This window comes from Pristis pectinata, chromosome 31 (assembly GCF_009764475.1).
Source record: "Pristis pectinata isolate sPriPec2 chromosome 31, sPriPec2.1.pri, whole genome shotgun sequence".
Classification (NCBI taxonomy): Eukaryota; Metazoa; Chordata; class Chondrichthyes; order Rhinopristiformes; family Pristidae; genus Pristis; species Pristis pectinata.
In genome coordinates, this window is record NC_067435.1 from 1245775 (window position 1) to 1272279 (window position 26505).

At 42.7% G+C, this 26505-nt stretch overlaps 1 protein-coding gene across 1 annotated transcript; it reads left to right on the forward strand.

Moving 5' to 3' along the window:
* The first annotated feature begins 1671 nt into the window (after window positions 1-1671).
* On the forward strand, window positions 1672-24795 carry LOC127584895 (UV excision repair protein RAD23 homolog A-like). The gene is made up of 9 exons (XM_052041870.1): window positions 1672-1907; window positions 8331-8489; window positions 9161-9354; window positions 11831-11985; window positions 12530-12657; window positions 14429-14513; window positions 17074-17204; window positions 18604-18759; window positions 23943-24795. Exons 1-9 carry the CDS (start codon window positions 1773-1775, stop codon window positions 24054-24056), a joined length of 1257 nt encoding a protein of 418 aa, XP_051897830.1. The 5' UTR covers window positions 1672-1772; the 3' UTR covers window positions 24057-24795.
* The last annotated feature ends 1710 nt before the right edge of the window (window positions 24796-26505 follow it).

Here is a 26505-nt window from a genome sequence, read left to right on the forward strand (position 1 = left end):
TTAACTGATAAATTTTGGTTAACCAATGTGCTGGACACTGGAGATGAAATGCAAGTCATCCCCAATCTGGCTGTGTTTGGGAATAAGCTGGAAGGGGGCGATTACCTAGAGTTCTGAAGACACAAGAGACTGCAGATGCTGGAAATCTGGAGCAACATAGAAAGCATCGGAGGAACTCAGCGAGTCAGGCAGCATCTATGGAGGGAAATGGATGTCCTGGTGAAGCATCTCAATACAAAATGTCGACTGTCCATTTCCCTCCATAGATGCTGCCTGACCTGCTGAGTTCCTCCAGTGCTTTGTGTGTTGCACCTAGAGTTCAGGTGCTGCTTAAATTGGTGGTGGGTAATAAAGTGTGTCATAGAGTCATACAGCATGGAAACAGGCCCTTCGGCCCAACTGGTGCATGCTGACCAAGATGCCCCATCCAAGATAGTCACACTTGCCAGCATTTGGCCCATAACCTTCTAAATCTTTCCAATCCATGTACCTGTCCAACTGTCTTTTAAAAGTTGTTATTGTACCTGCCTCAACCACTTCCTCTGGCTGCTGATTCCACATAGATACCACCCTTTGTGTAAAAAAAAAAGTTGCCTCTCAAGTTCCTCTTAAATTTTTCCCCTCTTACCTTAAACCTATGCCCTCTAGTTCTTGATACTCCAATTCTGGGAAAAAGATTGAGTGCATTTACCTTATCTATGCCCCTCATGATTTTATACACCTCTATAAGATCACCTCTCAGTCTCCTACGCTCTAAGAAATAAAATCCTAGCCTGTCCAACCTCTCTCTATAAATCACTCTCTCGAGTCCTGGCATCCTCATAAATCTCCTCTGCACTCTTTCCAGCTTAATGGCATATTTCCTATAGCAGGGTGACGAAAGCTGAATACAATACTCCAAGTGCGGCCTCACCAGCATCCTGTAAAACTGCACCACGACCGTCCAACTTTTATACTCAATGCCCTGACTTATGAAGGCCAACAGGCTGAAAGCCCTTTTCACCACACTGTCTACCTGTGACTCCACTTTCAGTGAACCATGTACGTGTACTCCAAGGTACAACACTCCCCAGGGCCCTGCCATTCACTGTGAAAGTCCTCCCTGGATTTGACTTTCCGAAATGCAACATCTCACACTTAACCAAATTAAACTTCATTTGCCATTCCTCAGCGGATCGAGGTCCCCTGCAAGTTTTGATAACCTCCTTCATTGTCCACTATACTTTTGTGTCATCTGCAAATTTACCGACCATGCCTTGTACATTCTTATCCAAATCGTTGCTATAGATGACAAGCAGCAAAGGGCCCAGCACTAGGCACGGGCATTCGGCCCGAGAAACAACCTTCTGCTTTCTACCAGCAAGACACTTGTGTATCCAATTCGCCACCTCTCCCCGGCTTCCATTGCCATCTAACCTCCCAGAGCAGCCCACCATGTGGAACCTCATCAAATAAACTCAACCAAGTTCAGAAGACATGAGCTCCTGTGCACCAAGCCACGCTGACTACCCCAATCGACCTGCCTTCCCAGATCTACCCCCTACCATCCCCTGCAGAAAGGGAACCCCGGCCCCTGCGGGGGAAGCCCACACTCTGCGTCAGGACGGCCACATCACGTGGCTGCACCTCACGTCACCGCGTCGCTACGCAGTCGGTCTCCCTGGCGATGACGTCGCACACTGACGCGAGGCCTGCGTCAACATGGCGGCTGTCTGAGGCTCTGACACCTGTCGGTCCGGTGGAAATTTCCAGCAAGTTCCAGAAGGAGCGGGATGGCGGGGTCGCTCCCCCCCGGGGGAGGAGGGCGCAGGGCGGCAGAGCCGGCCGCCGGCGGCACCACCATGCTGGTCACCGTGAAAACGCTGCAGCAGCAGACCTTCAAAATCGAGATCGACCCCGAGCAGACGGTGAGGGGCGGGGGCGGGGCCCGGTGGGGGCGGGGCCGTCAGTGGGGGCGGGGCTGGGGTTGTCGTCAGTGTGGGCGGGGCCCAGTAGGGGCGGGGCCGTCAGTGGAGGCGGGGCTGGGGTTGTCGTCAGTGTGGGCGGGGCCCAGTAGGGGCGGGGCCGTCAGTGGGGGCGGGGCTGGGGGGGTTGTCGTCAGTGTGGGCGGGGCCGTCAGTGGCGGGGCGGGGGGGGTCGTCGGTGTGCGCTCGAGGGGGCGGGGCCGGGTATGAAGGGGCGGGGCCATGAGGGGAGTGGGGGGGGCAGGGCCGGGGGTCCCGACGACCCTCTGAGCGAACGGACGGCCGCGGCGTCGGAGTGTTGTCGCTGCAGGGAACCCTTCACCACCCTGGAGGTGTCCTACAGCCAGGGAAGGGAGCACGGAAACAGGCCCTTCGGCCCAGCAGGTCCATGCCGCCCGAGATTCCCATCCAAACCAGCCCCATTTGCTCGCACTTGGCCCATATCCTTCTGAACCTTTCCTAACCCTGCACCTGTCCAAGTGTCTCTTGTTACCATACCCGCCTCAATTCATTCCATATACCACCCATGTACTCCCCTCTGTGTGAGAGAAAGTTCCCCAAGTTCCTATTAAATCTTTCCCCTCTCACCTTAAGATTTTTTAAAGATTTCTTTATCAGTCACATGTACACCAAAACACACAGTGAAATGCATCTTTTGCGTAGAGTGTTCTGGGGCAGCCCACAAGTGTCGCCACGCTTCTGGCGCCAATACAGCATGCCCACAACTTCCTAACCCGTACGTCTTTGGAATGTGGGAGGAAACCATAGCACCCGGAGGAAGCCCAGTTCTTGATTCCCCAACCTTTGGAAAAAGACAGTGCATTCACCCTATCAGTGCCCCTCATGATTTTATACACCTCCCTACACGCCCTTCCAAGTGCCTTTTATTTTGGAAGTATTGCTACTGTTGGAATTTAAACAAAGTGACACTCTACACTCACAGCAAATCCCATAAACAGTAACATGGCTTGCTAAAATAAAAACAGAAAATACTGGAAATGCTCAACAGTTCAGGCCGCATCTGTGGGAAGAGAAACAGAGACAACGCTTCAGGTTGAAGATGATCAGAACTGGAAAAGTGTGAAAAGAAGCTTGTTGAGCTGCAGGGAGGGAGGGGGATGTTTCAGATGGAGTAGAATTGGGGTGACCGTGGGGGATAAATTGTAAACAGGGGAAAAAAACAAGCTGAGCCAATATCATGGATGGGTGACTGACACAAACAGAGAAATCAAGTCACCTGAATTTGTAGAATTCAATATTGAGTCCAAAAGGCTGCAACGTGCCCAGATGGAACTTGAAGTGCTCTTCCTGAAGCTTGCATTGGGGCTCATTGTAACAGTATAGGAGGTCACAGACCGATAGGTCAGAGTGGGTTAGAGTATTTCCAGCATTTTCTGTTTTTATTTTAAATTTCCAGTAGCTGTTGTTTTTGATTTCAGTAATGTGGCTTTGATGTTTTCATATAATTTGAGTGAATAAATGTTGGCTGGGATTCTGGGAAAACTCCCCTATTCTTTAGAAGGGTGCAGTGGTAGGTTAAATGACCACTGTGTATGGGAGAGGGGTAGAATCTGGGCGTGGAGTTGATGGGAATGATGGGAATGTGGGAAGAATAAAATTGGATTAGAGTCAATTGGTGTGAATTTGATGGGCCAAGAGCATGTTTCCATGCAGAGTGCCTCCATGACTCAGTGGAAGTTTTAATGCCCTACAGAAGGTTAATTGATAGTTTAACTTCTTGCCTAACAGACTTTCATTTCCACGTTTTCATACAACCTCTTGGATTTCTAATCCAAAACTGGCACCTTCACCTAGCTTTGTGTTCAGGCCTCTTGAGGCATCAATCTATTATCACTTGATGGAGTGGTACAAAGGGAAATGTTCTGACTGAGTAGAACCAAGTGAAAGCTGATTCACTGCATACAGGACCCCAGGACTGCTTCCATAGGTGGGGTGGGCACAGAAATAGAGTTATACAGCACAGAAACAGGCCCTTCAACTCACCAGGTCCATGCCTATCATCAAGTACCCATCTACACTAATGCCATTTACTAGCATGTGGTTTGTAGCCTTCTGGCCTTGTTGGTTCAAATGTTTATCTAGATATTTTGTAAATGTTGTGAGAGGACATACCTCCACATCCACACAGGCAGTGTGTTCCTGATTCCAAACACCCTTTGGATGAAACGGTTCCTCTCTAAACATCTTATTGTACACCTTTGCCCTCTAGTTGTAGATACCTCAGTTATGGAGAAAGGTTTCCAACTATCTACGAATTCTATGTCTCTCATAATTTTGTATACCTCTGTCAGCCCTCTGAGAAAAACAAACCCAGTGTATTCAGTCTCTGCTCATTACTAAAACTTTCCTTCCGGCTGAATCTCCTCTGCACCCTCCCCAGTACAGTCACATCCTTCCTATAGTGTTCCGACCAGAACCTCACACAGTACCTCAGCTGTCATCTGCTAAATCATTTACAACCTCCCTAAGCTTATTTATAGTCTATGTCCTTGCTAATGAAGGCAAGTATCTATGCCTTCCTAACCACCTTTTCTGCCTGAGCACTGTTGGAGATTTATCCACCTTTAAGCCTGCTAAGACATCTAATACCCGCCTTTTTAATGATAACGTTTCACTGTCCCTCTCCCTTAATTCTTCAACTGCAATGTCCTTCTTCTTGCTGAATACAAATGAGGAGATTTCACTTAAGTCCTCTGGTTCCATGCACAGGTTACCATCTTGGTCCTTAATGGGCCCTTCTCTTTCTCTGGTTACCCTCTTGACAATATAAATATAAAATGCTTTGGGATTTTCCTTGATTTTGTCCATCTTTGAGCCCCCCTGTTTGTCCTCCTAATTTATTTCATGTACCCTATACTTTTTATACTCCTGAAGGTCCTCCCCTGTTGTCAGTTTCCATACCTGCTGTATGCTAACTTTTCTTTCCTTTGTCTGGCCTTTGATATCTCTGGAAATACAGGATTCTTTGGACTCACTGTTCTTACCTTTTACCCTTATGAGAAGATGACGGCCTGAACTCTCATTATTTGTCTTTTGAATGAAATCCGGATGTAGAGTTACCTGCAAATAGCTACACCCAGCCTACTTTTACAAGGTTCTGTTTTATGATACTGAAACCAGCCTTCTCCCGATACAGGACCTTAATTTGTCACTATCTCCAAAATGCTCTCCCACTGACATTCCAACCATTTGGCTGGGTACACTTCCTAAGATTAGGTCCAGTACTGTCTCTACTCTGGTAAGACAATTTACATACTGAGTCAAAAAGTTCTCCTGGATACACTTTAAAATTCTATCCCTTCTATACCTCTCACAGTAAAATGATCCCAGTTAATATTCCTGTCTCTGTGATATATTAATATCTTATTCCCAAATGCTGATCAGTTATCTGCCTCACTGGTGAGACTTGCATTCACCCCCTGGGCCTTATCACACTCCTGTCTGTTGTACCTGCTGGACTGACATAATTTTCCTTCTGTATTTGACTGCATCTTCCTCCCACCCCAGCTGTACCTCCAAGATGATGAAAGGTTTTATTTTGTTATTTTTCCCCTGGATTTGGAGAATTGGTGATGAGGACTCAGTGAAGCTATGTGAGCAGAGAGGTGAGGAGCAGGATCCTAACAGACCATTAAAATGCTTTGCTACAGAGATGGTGCATTTTGGGATATTTGATTAACATCATTTTAGACAGAGAATGACTTTGCAATAAAGATTAGTTTTGGATTACGTTAACGGCTACTGTGGTAAATTTGTGAATGGGGAGGGGCGGGGTTCCTTGTGCTTGTTAAAGAGTAAAAGCCTCCACGTTTAAGAGTAAGTAATTTATAATGAATGGATGTTTCTGAGATAACACATCGCCACAACTGAATGACAGCTTTAATTAGAAATTAGGTTGTAGATCAGTCTTGCCTGTGCTTAACAAGAAAGGTGGCCTTAGTTCGGAAGGTATTGGGTAATGGTGATGGGAATCTGCACGTCTGGTAGAATAAAGAGATGAGGAAATCGAATGTTGGGAAATGGAACTAGTGCAGGTATCAAATGCTGCAGTTTAGGTAGACAGGATAAATTTGTCTTTACTCTGCTTCAATCTCAGCAAGCTGTTTTGGGGCTGAAGCTGAACTTTAATGGCATTAGAATCGTTGGAACTCATTGTTAACACTGTGTACAGTTCTGGTCACCCTATTATAGGAAATATGTGGTTAAACTGGAAAGATTGCAGAAAAGATTTAGGAGGATGTTGCCAGGACTAGAGGGCCTGAGTTATAGGGAGAGGTTGGCCAGGCTGGGTCTTTATTCCTTGGAACGTAGGAGAATGAGGGGTGACCTTATATAATGTTTAAAATTATGAGGGGCACAGATAAGGTGGATGGTAGCAGTCTTTTCCTCAGGGTAGAGGGGTCTAAAACTAGGGGTGTAGGTTTAGGGTGAGAGGGGAAAGATTTAAAAGGGACTTGAGGGGCAACTTTTTCACGCAGAGAGTGGTGAGTGTATGGAACGAGCTGCCAGAGGAAGTGGGTGAGGCAGGTACAACAGCATCATTTAAGAAGCACTTGGATAGGTACATGGAGGGGCGGGGCTTGGAGGGATATGGGCCGAACGCAGGAAGTTGGGACTAGTTGGGCCGAAGACTGTATCCGTGCTGTATTGCTCTATGACTCTATGGGACCCAAAACAGCAGAGTTTATCATCTCAACCCTCTGGCTGAATCCAGGTCACAGAACTGTTTAACTCATTGTGTCTTCCAGCTCCTTTTACTCCTATTTTAGCGACACCTAGAGTTGATAACTAGTAATCTTTGAAAGATTACTACTTGATGGCATCTTCAGGTTAATAATTATTAATGACCTTTGGAAGTATTAATATCTTGGGCATGTTGCAGGATTCGTAATTTAGTAACCTATTGGATAATTGGTTCCAGCTGTGTGCTGTAATTTGCTAAACTCTGGGAATATTAATATCATCAGTGGTAGCAATTAATAACCCACAGAAGCCAAGAAGTTTGGTCATGAGAGGATCAAGTACTAAGAATCTGTAACTGTTTGCAGATAAATGGGATAACTAAATGTACAGAAGTATTAATGCTAGACCCATGGTAGCATTTAGTATCTCATTGCATAAAGCTGTTGGAGCGCTAACTTGTGTTGCTTATAGCTGTTATTTAACAAGGTGAGTGCCATTTCTGCCGTTAACATGCTTTTGATTCTCCCCTCTGTTGGGATACCAAAGGTACAAGGTCCAGTATGGAGTGCAGGACTGAGTATTATATTGTTGCAAGGCATTGCCATTTACAGAAAACATTGAATTCTTGCTCTTGTCTACCTGGTTAAGTGGATACAGAATATATGTAGTAGCTCTTTCAAAGAGAAGATGAATCCCTTGGTGAACTCACAATATAAATTAACCACCCACTAATGTTACTGGAATTTTTTGTGCATACATTGCTTACATAATAACAGTAATACATTGGATCTAAAGTGCTTTGATACACGTTTATGGTCTGATTTTCACTGATATGGAATAGTATCCATACCTTTCATGTGCCAGCAGTGTTGTATTATATCAGTAGCTTTAATATACTGTGTGTTAAGAGAAAGTTATGTGCAATAACCATTTTAAACAGTGTTAATAGCTGTTACAAGACAACAGTTTTTAAAAATACATTGACAAAATTATAAATAGTAATTAACTTGCATTGTTGGTGACAATATGATGCAATTAAAATGATTTTTTTGACAACATAATTGTTTTGGTTTGCAACTTTCATCTCTTACTCTTTTGAAGGCATTTAGTTGTGTCAGGATCCAGAGGCACTGGCAGATTTTCATGACTTGTCCATGGGATAAGGCTCAGTACTGAAAACCTTGTACAAATGTTTTGCTTATCTAGCTTATGGGCACAGAGGCTATTTGAGGAATTTCCAACTATTTGCCTGGTTGGAATTAATTAATGTGATACATTCCGGAAGTGATAGTTTGGATAAAAACGGAAAATGCTGGCACCACTCAGCAGATCAGGCAGCGTCTGTGGAGAGAGAGACTGAGTTAACATTTCAGGCCAAGACTCAGCAGCAGATTTTATTTCTGATTTCCAGTATCGGCGGTTTTATTTTAGTTTCAATTAAAGCTGGTAGCTTGTGTGTCTCAGTAAGACATTACGCAATGCTTAAAACCTGAAAATTAGAAGGGGAATGTTAAAGACTTTTGAGAGGACATTCAGGAACTGTTAAGCACAATATTTAAGATGTTAAATTTTAGGTTCACCGCTGGGCAGGTAGGGTCATCGTTCTGATTATTCTCAGTTATATGCTTCATTGTTTATTAATTATTCTATGTTATTTGGCAGGTGCAAGCACTGAAAGAATGTATTGAAGCAGAGAAGGGCACCAGTTTCCCTGCTGCTTGTCAGAAGTTGATATACGCTGGAAAGATTTTAAACAATGATGTCCAGCTCAAGGAATACAAGATAGATGAGAAGAATTTCATTGTTGTTATGGTAACAAAGGTGTGCAATATTTTTGGTTACAGCAGTAGTTCCCTTTTTGATATTAAGCCTTGTCAGGTACAGCATCACCTGGGAGTCTTAAAGTAAATGCAAAATAATTATTTCCCAGTTCAATGATTTGCTACATGAATGGAGAAGTTTGCCTTTCAAATGAGCTTATTTAACATGAGAGACCTGCTTTTTCATCTGGGCAGTACCATTCCCATGGTGGAAAGGTTATGCTTCAATCTTGATTAGCTTCTTCAAAACTCCCTAAACTCTGTGACCCCAGAACATCCAGAAGGAAGATGTACTGTTATTTCCCATCCTGACAGAACAGCTTCCTGCCTAAGGTGCCTACACCTGTATTCCAGTGTGGGGAATATGTTGTCATTGAAATACTGCTGTGAAATTTGAAATTTGAGATGCTTCTCAATATATTGCTGATGATTTACTGCTTTAATGTATCTTTTGAAATGTACATGTAGAGGTAGAAATTGTGATTGGCAACTAATACTTAAGCAAAATTTGTGTTCTCTTTCATTTTCCTTAAATTTCTACTCATTATGGACTTCCTAATCACATTATGTTAAAGAGAAAATGATTTACTCTTTCTATCATATTTCACAATGTGTATTGGTTTATTCATTCAATGATTAATTAGGAGACATATTTTTTCCTGAAATCTGCAGCCGAGAGTTGTCTCCACAGAAGTGGGATCTGTTTCTTCAGTTGGGCCGTCATCTACCCAGTCACCCAGTCACCCGTCATCCACCCAGTCACCCAGTCACCCGTCATCCACCCAGTCACAGTCAGAGGGAGAAAAGCAGGATACGGATGAAGGAAGCCAAGCCCAAACCATAACCAGCTCTGTGTCAATATCCAGGTACAAGAGATATAAAAAAAAGCTCAAACCAATGTTTCTTGGCTTCCGTTGAGGAACAAAGAGAGGTAGCTAGCTGTATGCTCTATATCAAGATGTAGAAAAAACTTTTTGTTTGCTGTAATATGTGGGGCCCTGTGGGGTTACCTTTAATATATTTTACGCTTGGAGGTGAACTCTGCTCCCTGCTACATTGCAGCATCCAGAGGTTCCTTGGTTTAAAACACAAGCACGTCATGGATTGGCACTGGTGGGACTCTATACTTGCCGCAGTACTCTGGCCTGTGAGGAAGGGGAGTAATAAGTTATGTCCAGTTTCCAGTTACTGATCACTATTCCACAGTTCCCAACAGAAAGCAAGTGACTGGCAAATGAAGCAACTTGTGACTGTGAAATCGGGCTCCAGCATTAATTGTCTTTAGAAAAGGTGGGGGAGTAAGTAGAAATAAAAAAAGGAGGGACGGCCAAACCTGTCTCTGGAATAATAATTCCAATGTTTATAAGTAGACTTCAGTTAAAACTAACACATGAAAACATTGTGTGAATTCTGCTAAAGATACCAGGATTTGAATAGACAGAAATATGTTTCACGAACGGCATCGTAATCTCCTGAGTATTTCTCCCATTTTCAGTTTATATTTTAGAGTTCCAAAATCTACATTATTTTTCCTATTGCATCAACTTTTCCCTGTCCTTCAATTTTAAAGTCATGAAGGGTCTAAAAGGAGTAAGTATAGAAAATAACAAAAATTAGGCCATTGGGCACTTCAAGCCTGCTCCACCATTCAGTATGATCAAGGCTGATCCTCTAAATATCCTGCTCTCTCCCCATATTCCTGATGCCTTTTGTGTCTAGAAATCTGTCTAGCTCATCTTAAATATATCCAGTAACTTGGCCTCTGCCACCTTCTGTGGTAGAGAATTCCACTGGTTCATCACTCTCGAGTGAAGGAATGTCGCATCAGTCTTAAATGTCTTACCCCATATCACCCCTCTGTGACCCCTCATTCTAATTATATTTGTATGTATATATATATATGTGTGTGTGTATATATATGTGTATATATATATATATATATATATATACACACACACATATGTATATCCATGTTATACTGCATCTGCCAGTATTTGCCCACCACTCAACTTGTCTAAATCACATTGAAGCCTGTTTGCGCTCTCCTCACAACTTCCAGTCCCACCCAGTTTTGTGTTATGGGCAGACTTAGAAATATTACTTTTGGTTTCCTCATCCAAACCTTCAAGTGAATAGGCCCCAGCACCAATCCCTATACTATCCCACTAGTCACTGCCTGCCATCCTGAGAAAGACCCATTTACTCCTCATCTCTGATTCCTATCAATCAACCAATTTTGAATCGATGTCAATATATTGCCCCAAATCTATAATTTTGCATACAAACCTCTTCTGTGGACTTTTATTAAAGAGGAAAGGAGAGCTGTAGCCAGCAGCTGAGGCTGATAACCAAAGGGAATGGACTTAGTGACAGGCAGAAGAACTAGAGATGATATGAGGAAAGACTTTTTTATTAAACACATGGTTAGCATTTGAAATATAGTTCCTAATGGATACAACGGCATACAAGGGAGAGAGATGGGGAAAGAGCCGAAGATTAGGACTAAGTAGATTACTCTGTGATGTCCAAAGATAGGCCGAATGATTTTTATCTGTCAGTCTATGGTTTGAAGACATTTATTTGCTGTAGCATGCGTTCACAGTCATCAAACGTTTTCTGGTAACTACTCAAAGTAGCTATTGTTCACTACTGAGCCAGAGCTGTGACTAGAGCAGCTAATCAACAGTGAGATTAGCTACAGCGGAGACTCGTCTTGTTCGGGCAAGAATGGAATAAGAATCCGTAAACTAGCATTGAGTTTGTAAATGTGGATTCAGTTTTTAAAAAATCAGGAATTTAGGTTGGTATCAGTTAAAAGAAAACAATATAAAGCTATTGGAATATCTTTAAATTTCCAGAGAAGACAATCTGCTCACATTGTCTCAACTATATGTGACTTCAGTACTTCTCTAATGTCGCTGAATCTCAGTTATTTCTGAGTCAGCTCAGCAAGACACTCTGTTGTCTCAGACAGCCCATCTTTTAGGATATCTTGGGCTATGCTGTGAATGCCAGCTTTGCTTACCTCCAGTAAATTCATTTAAAAAAAAGTTGCAATTTTGGGAGCAGGTTTATGGGAACCAGCTCTTTGTACATCCACTCCAATTTCTGGCTCTGTGATTGCAGGAGCAAAATTGTAGATCCACAAGTAGTTCAGGATTTATAGTTCTCTCTCCAGGTTGAAAAGGGGCAGATATCGTACTGACAGTGCACAGAACCAACTAATAGACATTGATATCCAAGAATCTGAACCAAACAAGGAATAATATCACGGAAATTTTAGGACAATTTAATGTATTTAAAAGTACTGGTTAAAGATGCGTCTTAAATCTGTATTCACAGTTCAATGCCTTCTTCTGGGAGTGACATACTCTCTGCCCCATCAGTCAGTGATCTACTCCCTGCACAAGTATCAATGATTGATTTACTCTCAGAACCCAGTTTGCAGACTGACGTGTCTGAGGATCTGCCCCTTGACAATGGTATTATGACATCAGGTCAGTAAACTCAGAATTACTATTCTATAAACACGGGGAAGGGGTGTGGGAATAGATTAAGAAACACAATAGATATGCAATTTTTTTCAGTAAAAATTTCTCTGTGTTAACTTTTGATTTGCTGTTGCCGTGCAGTCAGAGTGGTGGGCAGTGACATAAGGATCGTACAGTCGTAATTTGTAGGAGTGATCTGTAAATATTCATGATTGATCTTTTAAAAGTATTATTAATGGCAGAAAATTAATGCTGTATTTTCTAATATAATGTCCTGTGAAGGGACTGTGCAGTACCTCTTTCCCTTTGCACATCTACTTACAGTAGCACTTTAGTTAAATGTTATTTAATCAGTGCTGCCTCCATGTGCAATGCTGTGGGTGTGTTTGTTAAATACGTAATCCTACATTTTGGACATTGTGTTTCCCCTAGTAGTTGTAGACAGCGATACTGAAAGATGTAATTTTGGCAGTGATCGCCAGCACACGATAGAAGACTATTGATATTCTATAATGTTTAATTGGCTTATTCCCTTCATTTTCTTTTCCAGTGAGGAGCCCAGCTTACGAGACCATGGTGTCTGAAATCGTATCAATGGGTTATGATCGTGAGCAGGTAGTGGCAGCGTTAAGGGCAAGCTTCAATAACCCACACAGGGCGGTGGAGTACCTGCTGACGGTAAGGGGCATGGCTGTGGTTGGGGAGTCTGAGGGAAGTGTCTGAATTGGTATGTGTGCACATGTTGGGTGCTGCTCAACCTTATTCAGTGCAGGTTATCTGATTGATCCAGGTAAAGCAATGTAGGGGATGGTCTTAGTACGTCAGGTATAGCTCAGAAGGTAGCACTTTCACTTCTGTCAGTGACTTGGTTAACAGTGTTGTACTGTTGAATGTGCCATCCTTTGGATGTGATGTTAAATCAAGGCCTTGCCTGTTCTCTCAGGTGGACATTAAAGATCCAGTGTTGCAAAATTACAGATGTAGTGTCTTGATCAATGCATATCTCTCAACTAACTGCAAAATCAAACAACCTAATCACTGTCACATTGCTCTGGGCAAATTGGCTGCTGTATTTTCTATTTTGAAACAGTGGCTATATTTAGACGTGCTGTGTTCATTGTGCTTTGGAAATATCCTGAGGTTGTCAAAGGTGATTTTTAAATGTAAGTCTTTATCTTTTTAGTAAAAAATGTAAGTTATAATACCATACTGCTGGATAGTACAACTTTTTAAAATTACTTTTTCAGGATCTGGGCATTGCTGGCAAGGCCAGCACTTCTTGCCCTTCACTAATTGCTGTAAGATGGTGGTGAGCTTCATGTGAAGGTACTCCCATGGTGGTGTTAAATGGGAAGTGCTGAGATTTGGACCCGGTGATGAAAAAGGAATGTCGATATATTTTCAAGTTAGGACAGTGTGCAACCTGGAGGGGAGTCTGATGTTGATGCACGTGTTGCTCTGTCCTTCTTGATGATTGCAATCGTAGGTTTAAGAGGTGCCTAGGCAAGTAATCAAGGCAAACACTATGATGCTGGAGGAACTCAGCAGGCCAGGCAGCATCCATGGAGAAAAGCAGGCGGTCAGCATTTTGAGTCAGGTCCCTTCTTCAGTCCTGAAAGGTCCTGACCTGAAACGTTGACCGCCTGCTTTTCTCCATGGATGCTGCCTGGCCTGGTGAGTTCCTCCAGCAGCATAGTGTTTTTCATCTAGATTCCAGCATCTGCAGTCCTTTGTTTCTCAAGTAGTCAAGGCACCTTATATACCTGAGTAGCCTAGGCAAGTAATTGCAGTGCGTTTTGTAGATGGTACAAATTAGTTTGTATGACCAAGGAATCAAGGAAGAGAACAGAGGAAATGCAGAATGTTTTTCTATTCAGGTGTGAACCATGTTCAGCTGCAATGTTTTTGTGAAGGTGAAGGAGGGTGACAATTGTACAGGCATTGGGAGACAGCATAGTGGTGCAGCTGGTAGAGCTGCTGCCTCACAGCTCCAGAGACCTTGGGTGCTGTCTGTTTGGAGTTTGCACGCTTTTCCTGTGACCATGTGGGTTTCTTCTGGGTGCTCCAGTTTCCTCCCACATCCCAAAGACTTGCAGGTTGGGAGGTTAATTGGCCCATTGTATATAGATGAGTGGTTGAATCTGGGTGGAGTTGATGGGAGTGCAGTGGATAAAATAGGATTCGTGTAGGATTAATGAAAACGAGTGTTGATGATCGGTGTGGACTTGGTGGGCTGAAGGGCTGTTTCCATGCTGTCTGACTCTGACCTGTTTATGCACGTAGTGACCTTGTAGTGATGGTATGTGGGCTGACACAACTAAGTTAATGAGGAGGGCGAATAAATTATAGAAAATGCAGCAATTATGCAAAATGACAAGACTCAGTGCTGTAAAGTTAATTATTTTATCTTGCTAGCAGAGCCACATTGAACCTCTTTTTTTGTTCACAGGGTATGCCTGATAGTCCAGTGGAGGAGAGTACAGCACCTCAAGATACTCTTGAATCTGGTCAAGAATCTAACCTAGAAACACTAGGCAAGGAATACACTTTTTGGAAATAATTTGACAACACTTTTTTGTCTTGGTTACATATAGTGAAAATGGTGCCGTGACCCATTGGCATACAGTGGTATGGATACTGTGGACCCTGTTGTGTGGTCATTGGTTGAGCATGTTGAGCTGGTGACAGCCGTTTGCTATGTGATGTTAGCTGAACTTCATGTTCTCATATCTCATATTTTCTTATGACATAATTGGAAGCCACTCAGTGCATTATACCACATTCCCATCAGTGCCATTCCTGTAACCTGTTGTTTTTCATGTGCCTATTAACTCCTCTTTGATTCTCCTGCCTGTCACCTCTACTAAGCACAATTTACAGTGGCCAATTAACCTATCGTCACATCTTTCGGATGTGGGAGGAAACTAGAGCAACCCACATCATCACGGGGAGAAAGTGAAAGCTCCACGCAAATAGCACCCAGGGCCAGAATCAAACCTGGCTTACTGGAGCTGTGTGGCAGCAGCTTTAAATGCTGTTCAAATGCAAACTTGATGTTCAGTTCTAATGAAGAGTCATTGACCCGAAACATTAACTCTTGTTTTCTCTGCACAGCTGCTGCCTGACCTGCTTGGTAACCCCAGCATTTTCTGTTTTTATTTCTGATGTTCAGACACATGTCAGGAGGGTTTGCTGGATAGCATTTTCTCCAATATTATTGCTGGGACCTTTAATAAACAATGACTGAATAAGTTGATAAAGGAAACAATAGAATGTGAAAGTAAACTAGAAAGAAATATAAACAGACAAAGCAAGAGCTTCTACAAGTTTGCAAAAAGGAAGAGAACAGCAAAGTAAAGATGCTTTAGGGGAAAAAAGGGGAATAAAGAAATGGGAGAAGCATTAAACAAATATTACATATCTGTTTTTACAATAGAGACTAAAAGCATACCAAAAACAGCAGGTAACTAATGGGTAAAAGAAATGTGGAACATAAAATAACTTCTCAGAAATTAATAGTACATAAAATGCTGGGGATACCCAACAGCATCTGAGGAGAGAAAGTATTAGACAAACTAACAGAATCTCTTGCATCTGACTGCCTATGTCATATATTGTAAAGGAAGTGACTGCAGTGATAGTGGATGCATGGTTTGTGACCTTCCAAAATACCCTGGAATCTGCAAGGGTTCAGTAGAATGAAAGGAGGAAGAGAGAAAACATGGAACTACAGGCCAGTTAGCCTAATGTCAGTCATCAGGAACGTTCTGGAACCATTGTTAAGGAAGTGATAACAAAGTACTTAAAATAACATGGGTAGACTGAGCCAATGGGATTTTATAAAAAGGAAATACTGTTAACAAATTTATTGGAGTTCTTTTGAGAATCTGATAAAGGGTAGTTAGTAGATGTAGTGTATTTAGATTTCCAAAAAAACATTCAATAACATGCCGCATAAAATGTCACTGAACAAGATAAGGACTTATGATGTGATGATATTGAGTGTACCTGTTCTAGAGTCCTCAACTTTAGACAAGACCTTAAGTCTTGTCTGTTGTAAGTGTCTACTAGTACTCTCCCCTGAGGGAGGTTATCCTGTATCAACTTATATTTGAAGAATTAATTTACTTAACAACTTTAGTCTCTTTGCCAAAGGAAGTTTAGCTGTCAATAATCACTATTTTGAGCAGTGGATTCCCCTCCCAACCAAGGAGGAGATACTTCCTGCTAATGAAGCAGATTAACTACGGTTGTTCTAGTTTAAGTGGAGCACATTTTATTTTGAAAAGTAAATTCTGAAAGAGAATATAATTTCACAAAGGGTTTCCAAAACACAAGGACATTCTTACAAACTATTATAAAACATACCACTAGGTTGCAGACGAACAAGTTGTCCATTGCAGAAAGAAGGCTGGGAAGAGATCCTTCCTGAACTGAGGCTGAGGAGTAGATTCTGTGTCCTCTTCTCTGTAAATCTTAATGTTTTCATATTTTATACTTATTCTATATTGGTCTTTACCAATCATCTTGTAACAACATCATCTGTATGTAACTGCTGCTGTGTTTTTGTGGTACAGTTAAATCTTCATCATGTTAAGTGGATGGCCAAAGGTTACTGATTTGAAATTTAAACAGTCCCTCTGTTGTGCTTGAAAGTGTTGAGTTTGGCAATAAGCATTTTGGAGCTTGGACAGTTTGTTTTTGCTGTGCTTAAAAGTGGGAGGTTAGCAATAAGCTTTTTGGACCTGGACGGTGAATATCCATCACAATGGGATTGAGGGTAATGCAGTATATTAGCTTGGATAGAGGATTGGTTAACAGATAGAAAGCAGAGAATAGCTATAAATGGGTAACCACCCCCGAGACTGTGCCTTATCAGATTGCAGATCTCTTCAAAAATGCACTAAATCCAACCAGTCAATGGAGCCTAACTGTTCCTTCCAAGTTTATGGTTTATGTTTGATAGGTCCATACAGTGAGGTCCAGGGTTTATCGCTGCAGTACATTCATCGTTGTGTACACAGTAACCTGGTTCTCCTGTTATTAAATCCTGTTGCCTGACCATTTTTAAATTTCCTTTTTCCCTCCCCTCAGGTGAGAGCCCTCTGGAGTTCCTCCGTGATCTACCTCAGTTTCAGAACATGAGACAGGTACTTCAACAGAACCCATCAATGTTACCAGCCCTACTTCAGCAACTGGGGAGAGAAAACCCCCAGCTATTGCAGGTACAGGTGAAAAACCTAGCATTAACTTTTTTAGATTTCTTTTCAACAGACTAACCTTAGAAACAGAATAGAGTGAGAAAGGTGCCGGACAAGGTCACTGTATTACCTCTGTAGCCAAAATTACAGGAGCACGACACCATTTCAGGTTAAAATGTGTTGCACCTTATTGCCTACTTCTGTTCCAAGCTAAATCCCATTATTCCCACTTGGAGCTGTTCAACGATGTTAGTGAATGTGTGGGGAAATTAAAAAGACAATCCATTTCCCAGAACAGAGGTGGTTAATAATACAGATAAATCTATTTCAGGTTAAACTGTGACAGGAGAACAGATGTGTAACCAGTGAAAGGACAGAAGTGAGAAAATTCTCCACACAGTGAGCAATTTGTAGACTGTTAACACAGGAGTCAAGTTTAAAATAATTTAATGAGCACTTGGATGCTGTGACCAGACTAGGGAGGAAAGAGTAAGGTTTTCAATCTGGCTCAACTAAGATAGAGGAATGGCATTCCTTGACATGTTGTACCGTGAAACACTGGTCACTCACCTCCCATCAGTACAATAAATATTGGCCTAGATGTTTTGATCAGCAGTGAAGTACTCAATATTGGTCTCAACAAAAGCTCTTCACAAAGACCCAGTGATCCCTGTGGCATGGACACCCCCTTCTCGAAGATTAAGATAAGATTTCTTTATTAGTCACATGTACATCGAAGCACACAGTGAAATGCATCTTTTGCGTAGAGTGTTCTGGGGGCAGCCTGCAAGTGTCGCCACGCTTTCAGTGCCAACATAGCATGCTCACAACTTCCTAACCCATACGTCTTTGGAATGTGGGAGGAAACCGGAGCACCCAGAGGAAACCCACGCAGACATGGGGAGAACGTACAAACTCCTTACAGACAGTGGCGGGAATTGAACCCGGGTCACTGGCGCTGTAATAGTGTTACGCTAACCGCTGTCAGGCATCTGTTCAAAGCAGAATTGTTGGTGTCAAGCAACAGTGATACCATCAAGCAGAGCTGCCAGTTACATTGAAGTATTCTCATAGGTAGAAAATTAGTAAGAGCACTACTGATATTTTAAACATTTACGGAGCATGGATTAAAGATTGGAACATGCAGATGAAGTTAAGAGAGAAACTGAGACGTTGTGAACACATTACCTACTATTTTGAAAGCCATTACATTGTGAATATTCATTTGTGGGGAATAATGAAAACAGTAATTTTTTTTAGCACTAGAAAGCTTTCAAAGCTATTATTATGGCTTAGTATATTATAGCACAGATTATCTGCATTTTAAAATCATTTAATGGTATGTGAAGTTCTTGAAGCTGTTTTGCTGTAACAGGCTGCTCTGTAAGTGCGAATATAACATTGTGTAATAATTTTCTTGCAGCAAATCAGCCAGCACCAGGAACAGTTCATCCAGATGTTAAACGAACCCATGGACGAGGTTGGTGAGATTGAAGGGGAGATGGGAGCGGTTGGAGAGGATACATCACAAGCGAATTACATACAGGTTACACCCCAAGAAAAGGAAGCCATAGAACGGGTCAGTAAACTTAACAAGAAAAATGCAGCCAAAGCAGAAGAAAGCTTGGTGTAGGACTGACAACAAACATTTCCTTCCTCCAGTGAGCTCTGGCTTTTCTATATCAATGGCATTTCTAATAGTGGCCTATTTAAAGCAAAGATAATCAACATCTTGTCTCAACTCTACAAACCTCTTCAAGATATCAAGTGTGGTACAATTTGTTTTCTGTCATTGCTGCTCAGCATTGATATTCGGGGGGACAGACAGGTAGTTCTGCAGTTACAGATGGGATTCCTGGATGGTATATTGTCTCCCTGGTGTCAGGGTCACTGAAGTGCAGAACATCCTAAGCAGGTCTGTGTCATCAAGACATCAGCAGAAAGAAGGATGAGGCTTGGTAGACAGATCTCAAGGAGCCAAGAAAGACATTAAAAAGCAAGAGCTCAGAGATAATGATCACTGGATTACTTTTGGTTCGATGTGCTAGTGAGTACAGGAATGGTGCAGATGTATGTGTGGCCAAAGAACAGGATAGAGGGCTTTAGATCCTTGGGTTATTGGGCTGGGTTCTGGAGAAGCTGGGGCCTGTACATTCAACATCTTGCCCTTCAGCAGGATTGTGACTAATTTTGTCTTGGGAAGGTTTGCTGGTAACTTTATGAGGGTTTAAACTAACTTGGCAATGAGAAAAGAACAATGTAGCTTCAGAAAAGAAGCAAAATATGGAAGGTAGGACATTGTTACAAGCATGCAGCAGCTTTCATGATCAAATTCTGGTATCAGAATCAGGTTTATTATCACTGACATACGTCATGAAATGTGTTGTTTTGTGGCAGCAGTACAGTGCAAGACACAAAGACATAAAAATTACTATAGGTTACAAAAATAAATAAATAGTTCAAAAGAGGAATAACGAGGCAGTGTTCATGGATTCGTGGACCGTTCAGAAATCTGATGGTGGAAGGGAAGAAGCTGTTCCTGAAAAGTTGAGTGTGGGTCTTCAGGCTCCTGTACCTCCTACCCGATGGTAGTAACGAGAAGAGGGCATGTCCCGGGTGGTGAGGGTCCTTAATCTAGGATGCCACCTTCTTGATGCACCACCTCTTGACCATCTTTCATCCTGCGCATTGGAGCCTCCAATACCAGGCGGTGATGCAACCACTCAGAGTGCTCTCCACTGTACATCTGTAGAAATTTGCAGGAGTCTTTGGTGACAGACCAAATCTCCTCAAACTCCTAATGAAGTAGAGCCGCTGGCATGCCTTCTTTGTGATTGCATCAGTGTGTTGGGTCCAGGATAGTTGCTCTGAGACGTTGACACCCAGGAACTTGAAGCTGCTCACCCTTTCCACCGCTGACCCCTCAATGAGGCCTGGTGTGTGTTCTCCCAATTTCCCCTGCCTGAAGTCCACAATCCATTCCTTGGTCTTGTTCACACTGAGCGTGAGATTGTTGTTGCAACACCACTCAACCAGATCTGTCTCAATCCTGTACACCTCCTCATCGCTGTCTGAGATCCTGCCAACTACAGTGGTGTCACTGGCGAATTTATAGATGGCGTTTGAGCTGTGCCTAGCCACCCAGTCATGAGTGTAGAGAGTAGAGCAGTGGGCTAAGCACGCATCCTTGAGGTACATCTGTGTTGATTGTCAGCGAGGAGGAGATGTTATTAATGATCCGTACTGACTGCAGTCTCCCGACAAAATGGCTTGCAAACAATTTATTGGATGCAGTCTCAGCCCTGGTCACAGTGGGATTTGAATTCATGATCCTGGAGTTGCTAACTTGGTACCATAAACCAGTGTACCTGGCCAATCTCCAAGAACAGATTTCTGACCAAGTTCTCTCTGAGATCTGTGGTGCTGAGCTGTAAGGAACATTTTTTGATGCCTTCACAAAGGTGGACTGTAGTGAAATTGATGATATTCATTGTTTTAGATAATGTGGGCTGATTATACTCAAGGTCTTCTGAGGGTATGGTTGATGTTAAAGTGCAGACTGTGACCCGTACCCTGTTGAAGCTATTACTTGATTCTGGCTCTGCATGGACCCCTGTTTCTTATAAAGTTTGAAGAAAGTGTTAGTCGCGTTATTTCAAAGGATGATAAGGAACTAAATTAGCTTATTTACTTTCATTAGATATTCATGCAAGGACTTGTCAGATCTGTTTCTTCTAAAAATTGGTCAGTTTTTCTGATTGCACCCATCTCTGCCAACCCCCACCTCTTTACCGGGAGTTAACCAAGAAGGACATGGAGGGTAGTGGGTTCAGGGAGGGGTACATGGATAACCTGGAGCAGGTCAGTCTTAAAAAGGAGCAGTGTTAAATGATATGGGATGCCTAACGGATGGATCTCGTCCCAGGGCCGGATGAGACCTATCCCACTGAAAGCAAGGGAGGAGATAGTTGGGGCACCTTCGTTAGCCAAAGGTGAGGTGCCAGAAGACTAGAGGATAGATAACATTCTTCTTTTATTTAAGGGCAGCAGGTATAATCCAGGTAGCTGCAGGCTGGTGAGCCTTACATTAATGCTATGGAAACTATTGGAGAACATGTGAAGCAATAGGATTTATGTACATTTGGAAAGGCAAGGGCTGATTGGGGATAGTCAGCATGGCTTTGTGTGGGCGAAGTCCTGCCTCACTAATCTGGTTGAGTTTTTTGAGAAGATAACTCAGAAGGTTGATGAATGCAGGGCAGGAGACATTGTCTAAATGAATTTCAGTAAGGCGGTGGGGTCCAAGAGCATAGTTCTTTGAAAGTGGCAGAAGAGGGTGATAGGATGGAGGAGGCAGCATGTGACTTACTTGCCTTCATAGGTCAGGGTAATGGATATAAAAGTTGGAATGTTATGTTGCAACTTTACAAAGCGGTGGTTGGACTGCACCTGGAGTATTGTGTGCACTTCTGGTCACCACACTACAGGAAGGATGTGATTGAACTGGAGAGAGTGCAGAGGAGATTCACCAGGACCTTGCTTGGATTGGAGGACTTTAGTTATGGAGAGAGATTAGATAGGCTAGGCTTGCTTTTCCCTAGAGCGAAGAACACTGAGGGGTGACCTGACAGAGGTATGTAAAATTATATGGGAGATGGATAGAGTAGATAGAATCTCTTTCTCATGGTAGGAGTATCAAAAACGAGAGGGCATGGGTTTAAGATGAGAGGAAGGTAATCTGAGGGGGATTGATATGTGTACCTCTGCCAGAGGAGGCCGTGGAGTCAGGTACAATCACAATGTACAAGAGGCATTTAGATGGGCACTGAAATAGGCAAGGCATAGGAGGATATGGACCTAATGTGGGCAAATGGGATTGGTATACATGGGGAGGAAGGTCGGCATGGATGTGTGGGCCCATGGGCATGTTTCTGTGCTGCACTCTTTGACTCTAACATCACTAGTGGTTGCAAGAGTGGTCTTAACAGGCTAAGATGATGTTTCTAGCTGATCTCACAGATGAAAGCCAGAGGAATTCTGTATCATTTTAGGCAGGCCAACAACATTGATGAACTGGTTACTGACAAGATTTCTTTTTCTCCCCTACTGTTCCCAAGACACTGGTTTGTCTTGGGCATTATTAACCCTGCAGGCTCTTGCTTAATTATCTTGTCCAGGCAGACTGCTTAACATCCCTCACCAAAATATCAAAATGTTATTCCTCTCACTGATGAATAGATAGCAGTCAGGAATGGGAATTGTGTATTGCTGGTTCACCACCAACCGGCAGTTCAACCTTTTTGCAGTTTTTCCCTTAAATCCTTGGCTTTGAGATTCAGTTATATTTAGAGCATTACAATTAGTTCCTCATTCATATCAGCACAACATCATTATATTTTGTCTTTGTGGAAGCAGGAAGAGTTTAAGAGGGAAACATGTTATTCAAAATGTGGTAATTTAATTAAATTTTACATAAGGATCTTTGGGAAGCTTGGATGATGAGAGGTGTTGCAAATTTAGTCAAAACGAGGAAGTATATGTACAGTTTAGGAAGCTGAAATTGGACAGGGTCTGTGAGGAATATAAAGAAAGTGGGGAGAACTTAACAGGGAATTAGGAGGACTTAAGGGGTTGATGAAATGTCCTTGATGAGTAAGTTATGTCACAGCTGTTCAAAACTTAAGTCAGGCCACACTTGGAGTATTATGTCCATTCTGGTCACCCCATTACTGGAAGGATGTGGAGGCTTTGGAGAGGGTGCAGAAGAGGTTCATCAGGATGTTGCCTGGATTAGAGAGTATTAGCTATAAGGAGTATGGCTATAAGCTATAAGGGCAGGCATGGTAGTGTGGCAGTTAGTGTAACACTTTTACAGCGCCAGCAACCTGGGTTCAATTCCGGCCGCTGTCTGTAAGGAGTTTGTACGTTCTCCCCGTGTCTGCGTGGGTTTCCTCTGGGTGCTCCAGTTTCCTCTCATATTCCAAAGACGTACTGGTTAGGAAGTTGTGGGCATGCTATGTTGGTGCTGGAAGTGTGGCGACACTTGTGGGCTGCCTCCCGAACATGCTACGCAAAAGATGCATTTCACTCTGTGTTTCGATGTATGTGTGACTAATAAAGAAATCTCACCTCATCAGGAGAGGTTGGACAGACGTAGATTGGTTCCTCTGGATCGTTGGAGCTGAGGGGTAACCCGATAGAAGTTTATTAACTTATGAGAAACATAAATAGGGGAGGTAGTTGCAGTCTTTTCCCCAGGGTGGAAATGTCAAATACTAGAGGGCATAGCTTTAAGGTGAGAGGGGGGAAAGTTTAAAGGGGCTGTACGGGGCAAGTTTTTTTTTAACAGAGTGGTAGGTGCCTGGAATATGCTGCCGGGGAGATGGTGGAAGAACTTATGCTAGTGGTGGTTAAGGGGCATTTAGACAGGCACATGAAAAGGCAGGGATTGGAGGGACTTACAAGCAGGCAAATGTGCATTTAAAATTGGCATCATGGTCGGCACAGACATCTTGGGCTTAAGGGCCTGTTCCCGTGCTGTTCTGTGTTTGATGTTTAACCCTATATGCTATTTTCCTTTAGGTCACCTCTGAAAAGTTATCAAGCACTTGGCTTGATTTTTCCTTTTGGGAATGGTTGTCCAGTTAAGCTTGATGGCCTCCCATGAGGCACCTGGGGATATTTTAATAATGTTACAGGTGCTATATAAATGTATGTTGCTGGTGAACCTCGCTGTTGAGTCATATTTTTCCTCTTTTGTAGTTGAAAGCCTTGGGATTTCCCGAGGGATTGGTCATCCAGGCTTACTTTGCCTGTGAGAAGAACGAAAACCTGGCTGCGAACTTCTTGCTGCAGCAGAACTTTGACGACGAATAAAGAACAGAAAAGAAAGTCGTATCAGAATATCTTAGACATGCGATAATCTACTCTCCCAGTGTGTAAGCCATCTTTAACAAATGAAAGCTTTCATTCAGCTGTGTGAATAACGTGGTAGAGACTGTACATGACAATTTACGTGGCGGCTAGAAACACAACTAATTTTAACAAGCAATGCTGCAAATTGAAGTAGGAAGGAGGGTTTACTTCAATATTAACACAAAAGAAAAAAGTGTAAATATAATTTGTTTACTCAGTTTAAAAAGATGCTTTTGTGTTAACCTGATACAATTCAAAAAAGCACAGCCACTACGTACAGGAGAGGCTGTACCAACTTCCTAAAGAGTGTCTCAATGTTTGTGAATTTCGGAACACTAGTCACCTGTGTGAATAAGATCCACGAGCCCAGGGCAGACTGGAATGGATTTTATTCTCAATTGTTAGTGCTCTCCATAATTGCCATGTTCAGTTTTATGTGTGTGTGTTTAATGAAAAATCTGGCATCAGTGTCATCTCGTGACAACTGCACGTAACAAAGAAATGACAATTACATTGTAAACTGGTTTATTCTCACAGCGGCAGTGATGGACAAGCCTGCAGGGATTATTTTTGTATTATCTCACGAAAATGGATTCTGACTGATGGGATAGCATTTCGTTTACTTCATTTCATCATATTGCTTTCTTATGAAGAAGACAATTGTCTTCAATTGTTTCTGTGTAATTAAAAGGTTATTTTTAATTAATATGTATAGATAGGTGTTAACTTTTTACCTGAGGTGTGAATGGTGCTGTCTATCAGACAAGGTGTTAAACTAGGTCCGTGCCTCCCATCACAGGGAGGATGTAAAAGGTGCCATGAAGTGATGTCCTGCCAACATCTATCCTTCAATGACGTACGGCCATTACACACAGGAGCCAATTTGTACACAAGATCCCATAAACGACAGAGTTTCCCAAATTACAATGGTATCTACACATCAAAAATACCACTGGCTTTGGGATATTCTGAGTGGTGCCATAAAGATCCAGGACTTTCATTTGGTCTACTTCAGAAAGACAGAAACCTGGACAACCTTCCGAGACCTTGAAACCCGAGTGCATTTCTATTGAGCAACACCACTAGAATCAGATTAAGTTACTGTGAAGAAAGACAGCTAATCAATCAAATCAATTATGCCAGAAAATGGTTAGCAGATCAGGCAGCATCTGTGGAACAAGAAGTTAAGTTTCATGTGGATGACATTTCATTAGAACAGGGAATGGAGGAGAAAGTCTGATGCAGAGAAGGTAAAAGGGTCTGTGATAGGGTGCAGGGGAGAAGGGGCATGACAAAGGGCAAATAAAGAAAGAAAGAACTAGTTTAAAGGGCTGCTTTACATCCAACCCAAGCTTGACCTGCACATTGTCCACATCCAATCCAGATTAGACCAGGTGCGGGGTCCGAGCCCCTTTTAATTTCAATGGAGAGGGTAGGGCCATAGATTAGAAGGCAAGGAAGAGGTGTTAGTCGGAAGATCAGAGACATTTAACAAAGATTAAAAACCACACGCAGTTTTTAGAACTGTAAAGCTTTAGTGGAGTTTCAGGAGGAAGGGCTCACTGTGCAGCCCGAGGTCCTGCTGCCAGTCAGAGTCTGGGGACCAGGTAAGGCCAGGCATGGGGTGAGGTGGACAGCGATTCTGGGTCACCAAGTTCTGGCCCACAATCTAAAAAAACTGAAGAAAGCAAAAACAGACAAATTAAACATTTCGTAATAACAAGGTTAGTCCCACCACGAAAACTTGTTGCAGCATGATTCTGCACAGAAGGGCCCCTTTGCTCTATCGTGCTGTACTGGTTACTTGTTGCAGCTGGTGAGTTCATCCTGTTCTGCTCTTTTCCCCAGAACTTTACATTTTTTCCTCTTTCCTTTTGTCCTTCAAGTATCGACATCTTGAATAAAGTTTTTACCTCGAGGCTGATTCCAAACTCTGAGTTTTGAATGGCTTGTTAGCTGAAGCTTTGTTATAGTCAACCTTTTCAATTATGCAGCAGGAGATAATTGCCAACGGTGTTTTAGGCAAGGCTACATCACCAGAGTCTTGCAAACCCATAGCCTTGGTACACCACCAACTTCCTACTAAGTCATATACAGCCATTCCTCATCATCACTGGGTCTGAAGCTTGGAAACTCCCCACGAAACACCACAGTAGGAACACCTTCAGCAGAATGACTGCAGCAGTTCAAGGTGGAAGCCCACTACCGCCTTCTTAAGGGCAATCAGGGATGGGTAATAGATGCTGGCCTTGTCAACTGACGTCCACATCTATTAAGCCATTCCAGTTACAGCTGGCTCCATTACAAATGTGGAGACTGGCTACAGCATTAATTAATTATTAGACTATGATGTTTTAGCCCTTTAGTGACTTAATATTTTATCACAGGATCTACTGCAGTTACTCCATGA

Bases quoted from the DNA above. Each gene is read 5' to 3' on its own strand.
- LOC127584895 (XM_052041870.1), top strand. From the start codon at position 1,773: ATGGCGGGGTCGCTCCCCCCCGGGGGAGGAGGGCGCAGGGCGGCAGAG. The intron at 1,908-8,330 runs GTGAGGGGCGGG...GTTATTTGGCAG, and splicing joins AGATCGACCCCGAGCAGACG to GTGCAAGCACTGAAAGAATG. The intron at 8,490-9,160 runs GTGTGCAATATT...TGAAATCTGCAG, and splicing joins TTGTTGTTATGGTAACAAAG to CCGAGAGTTGTCTCCACAGA.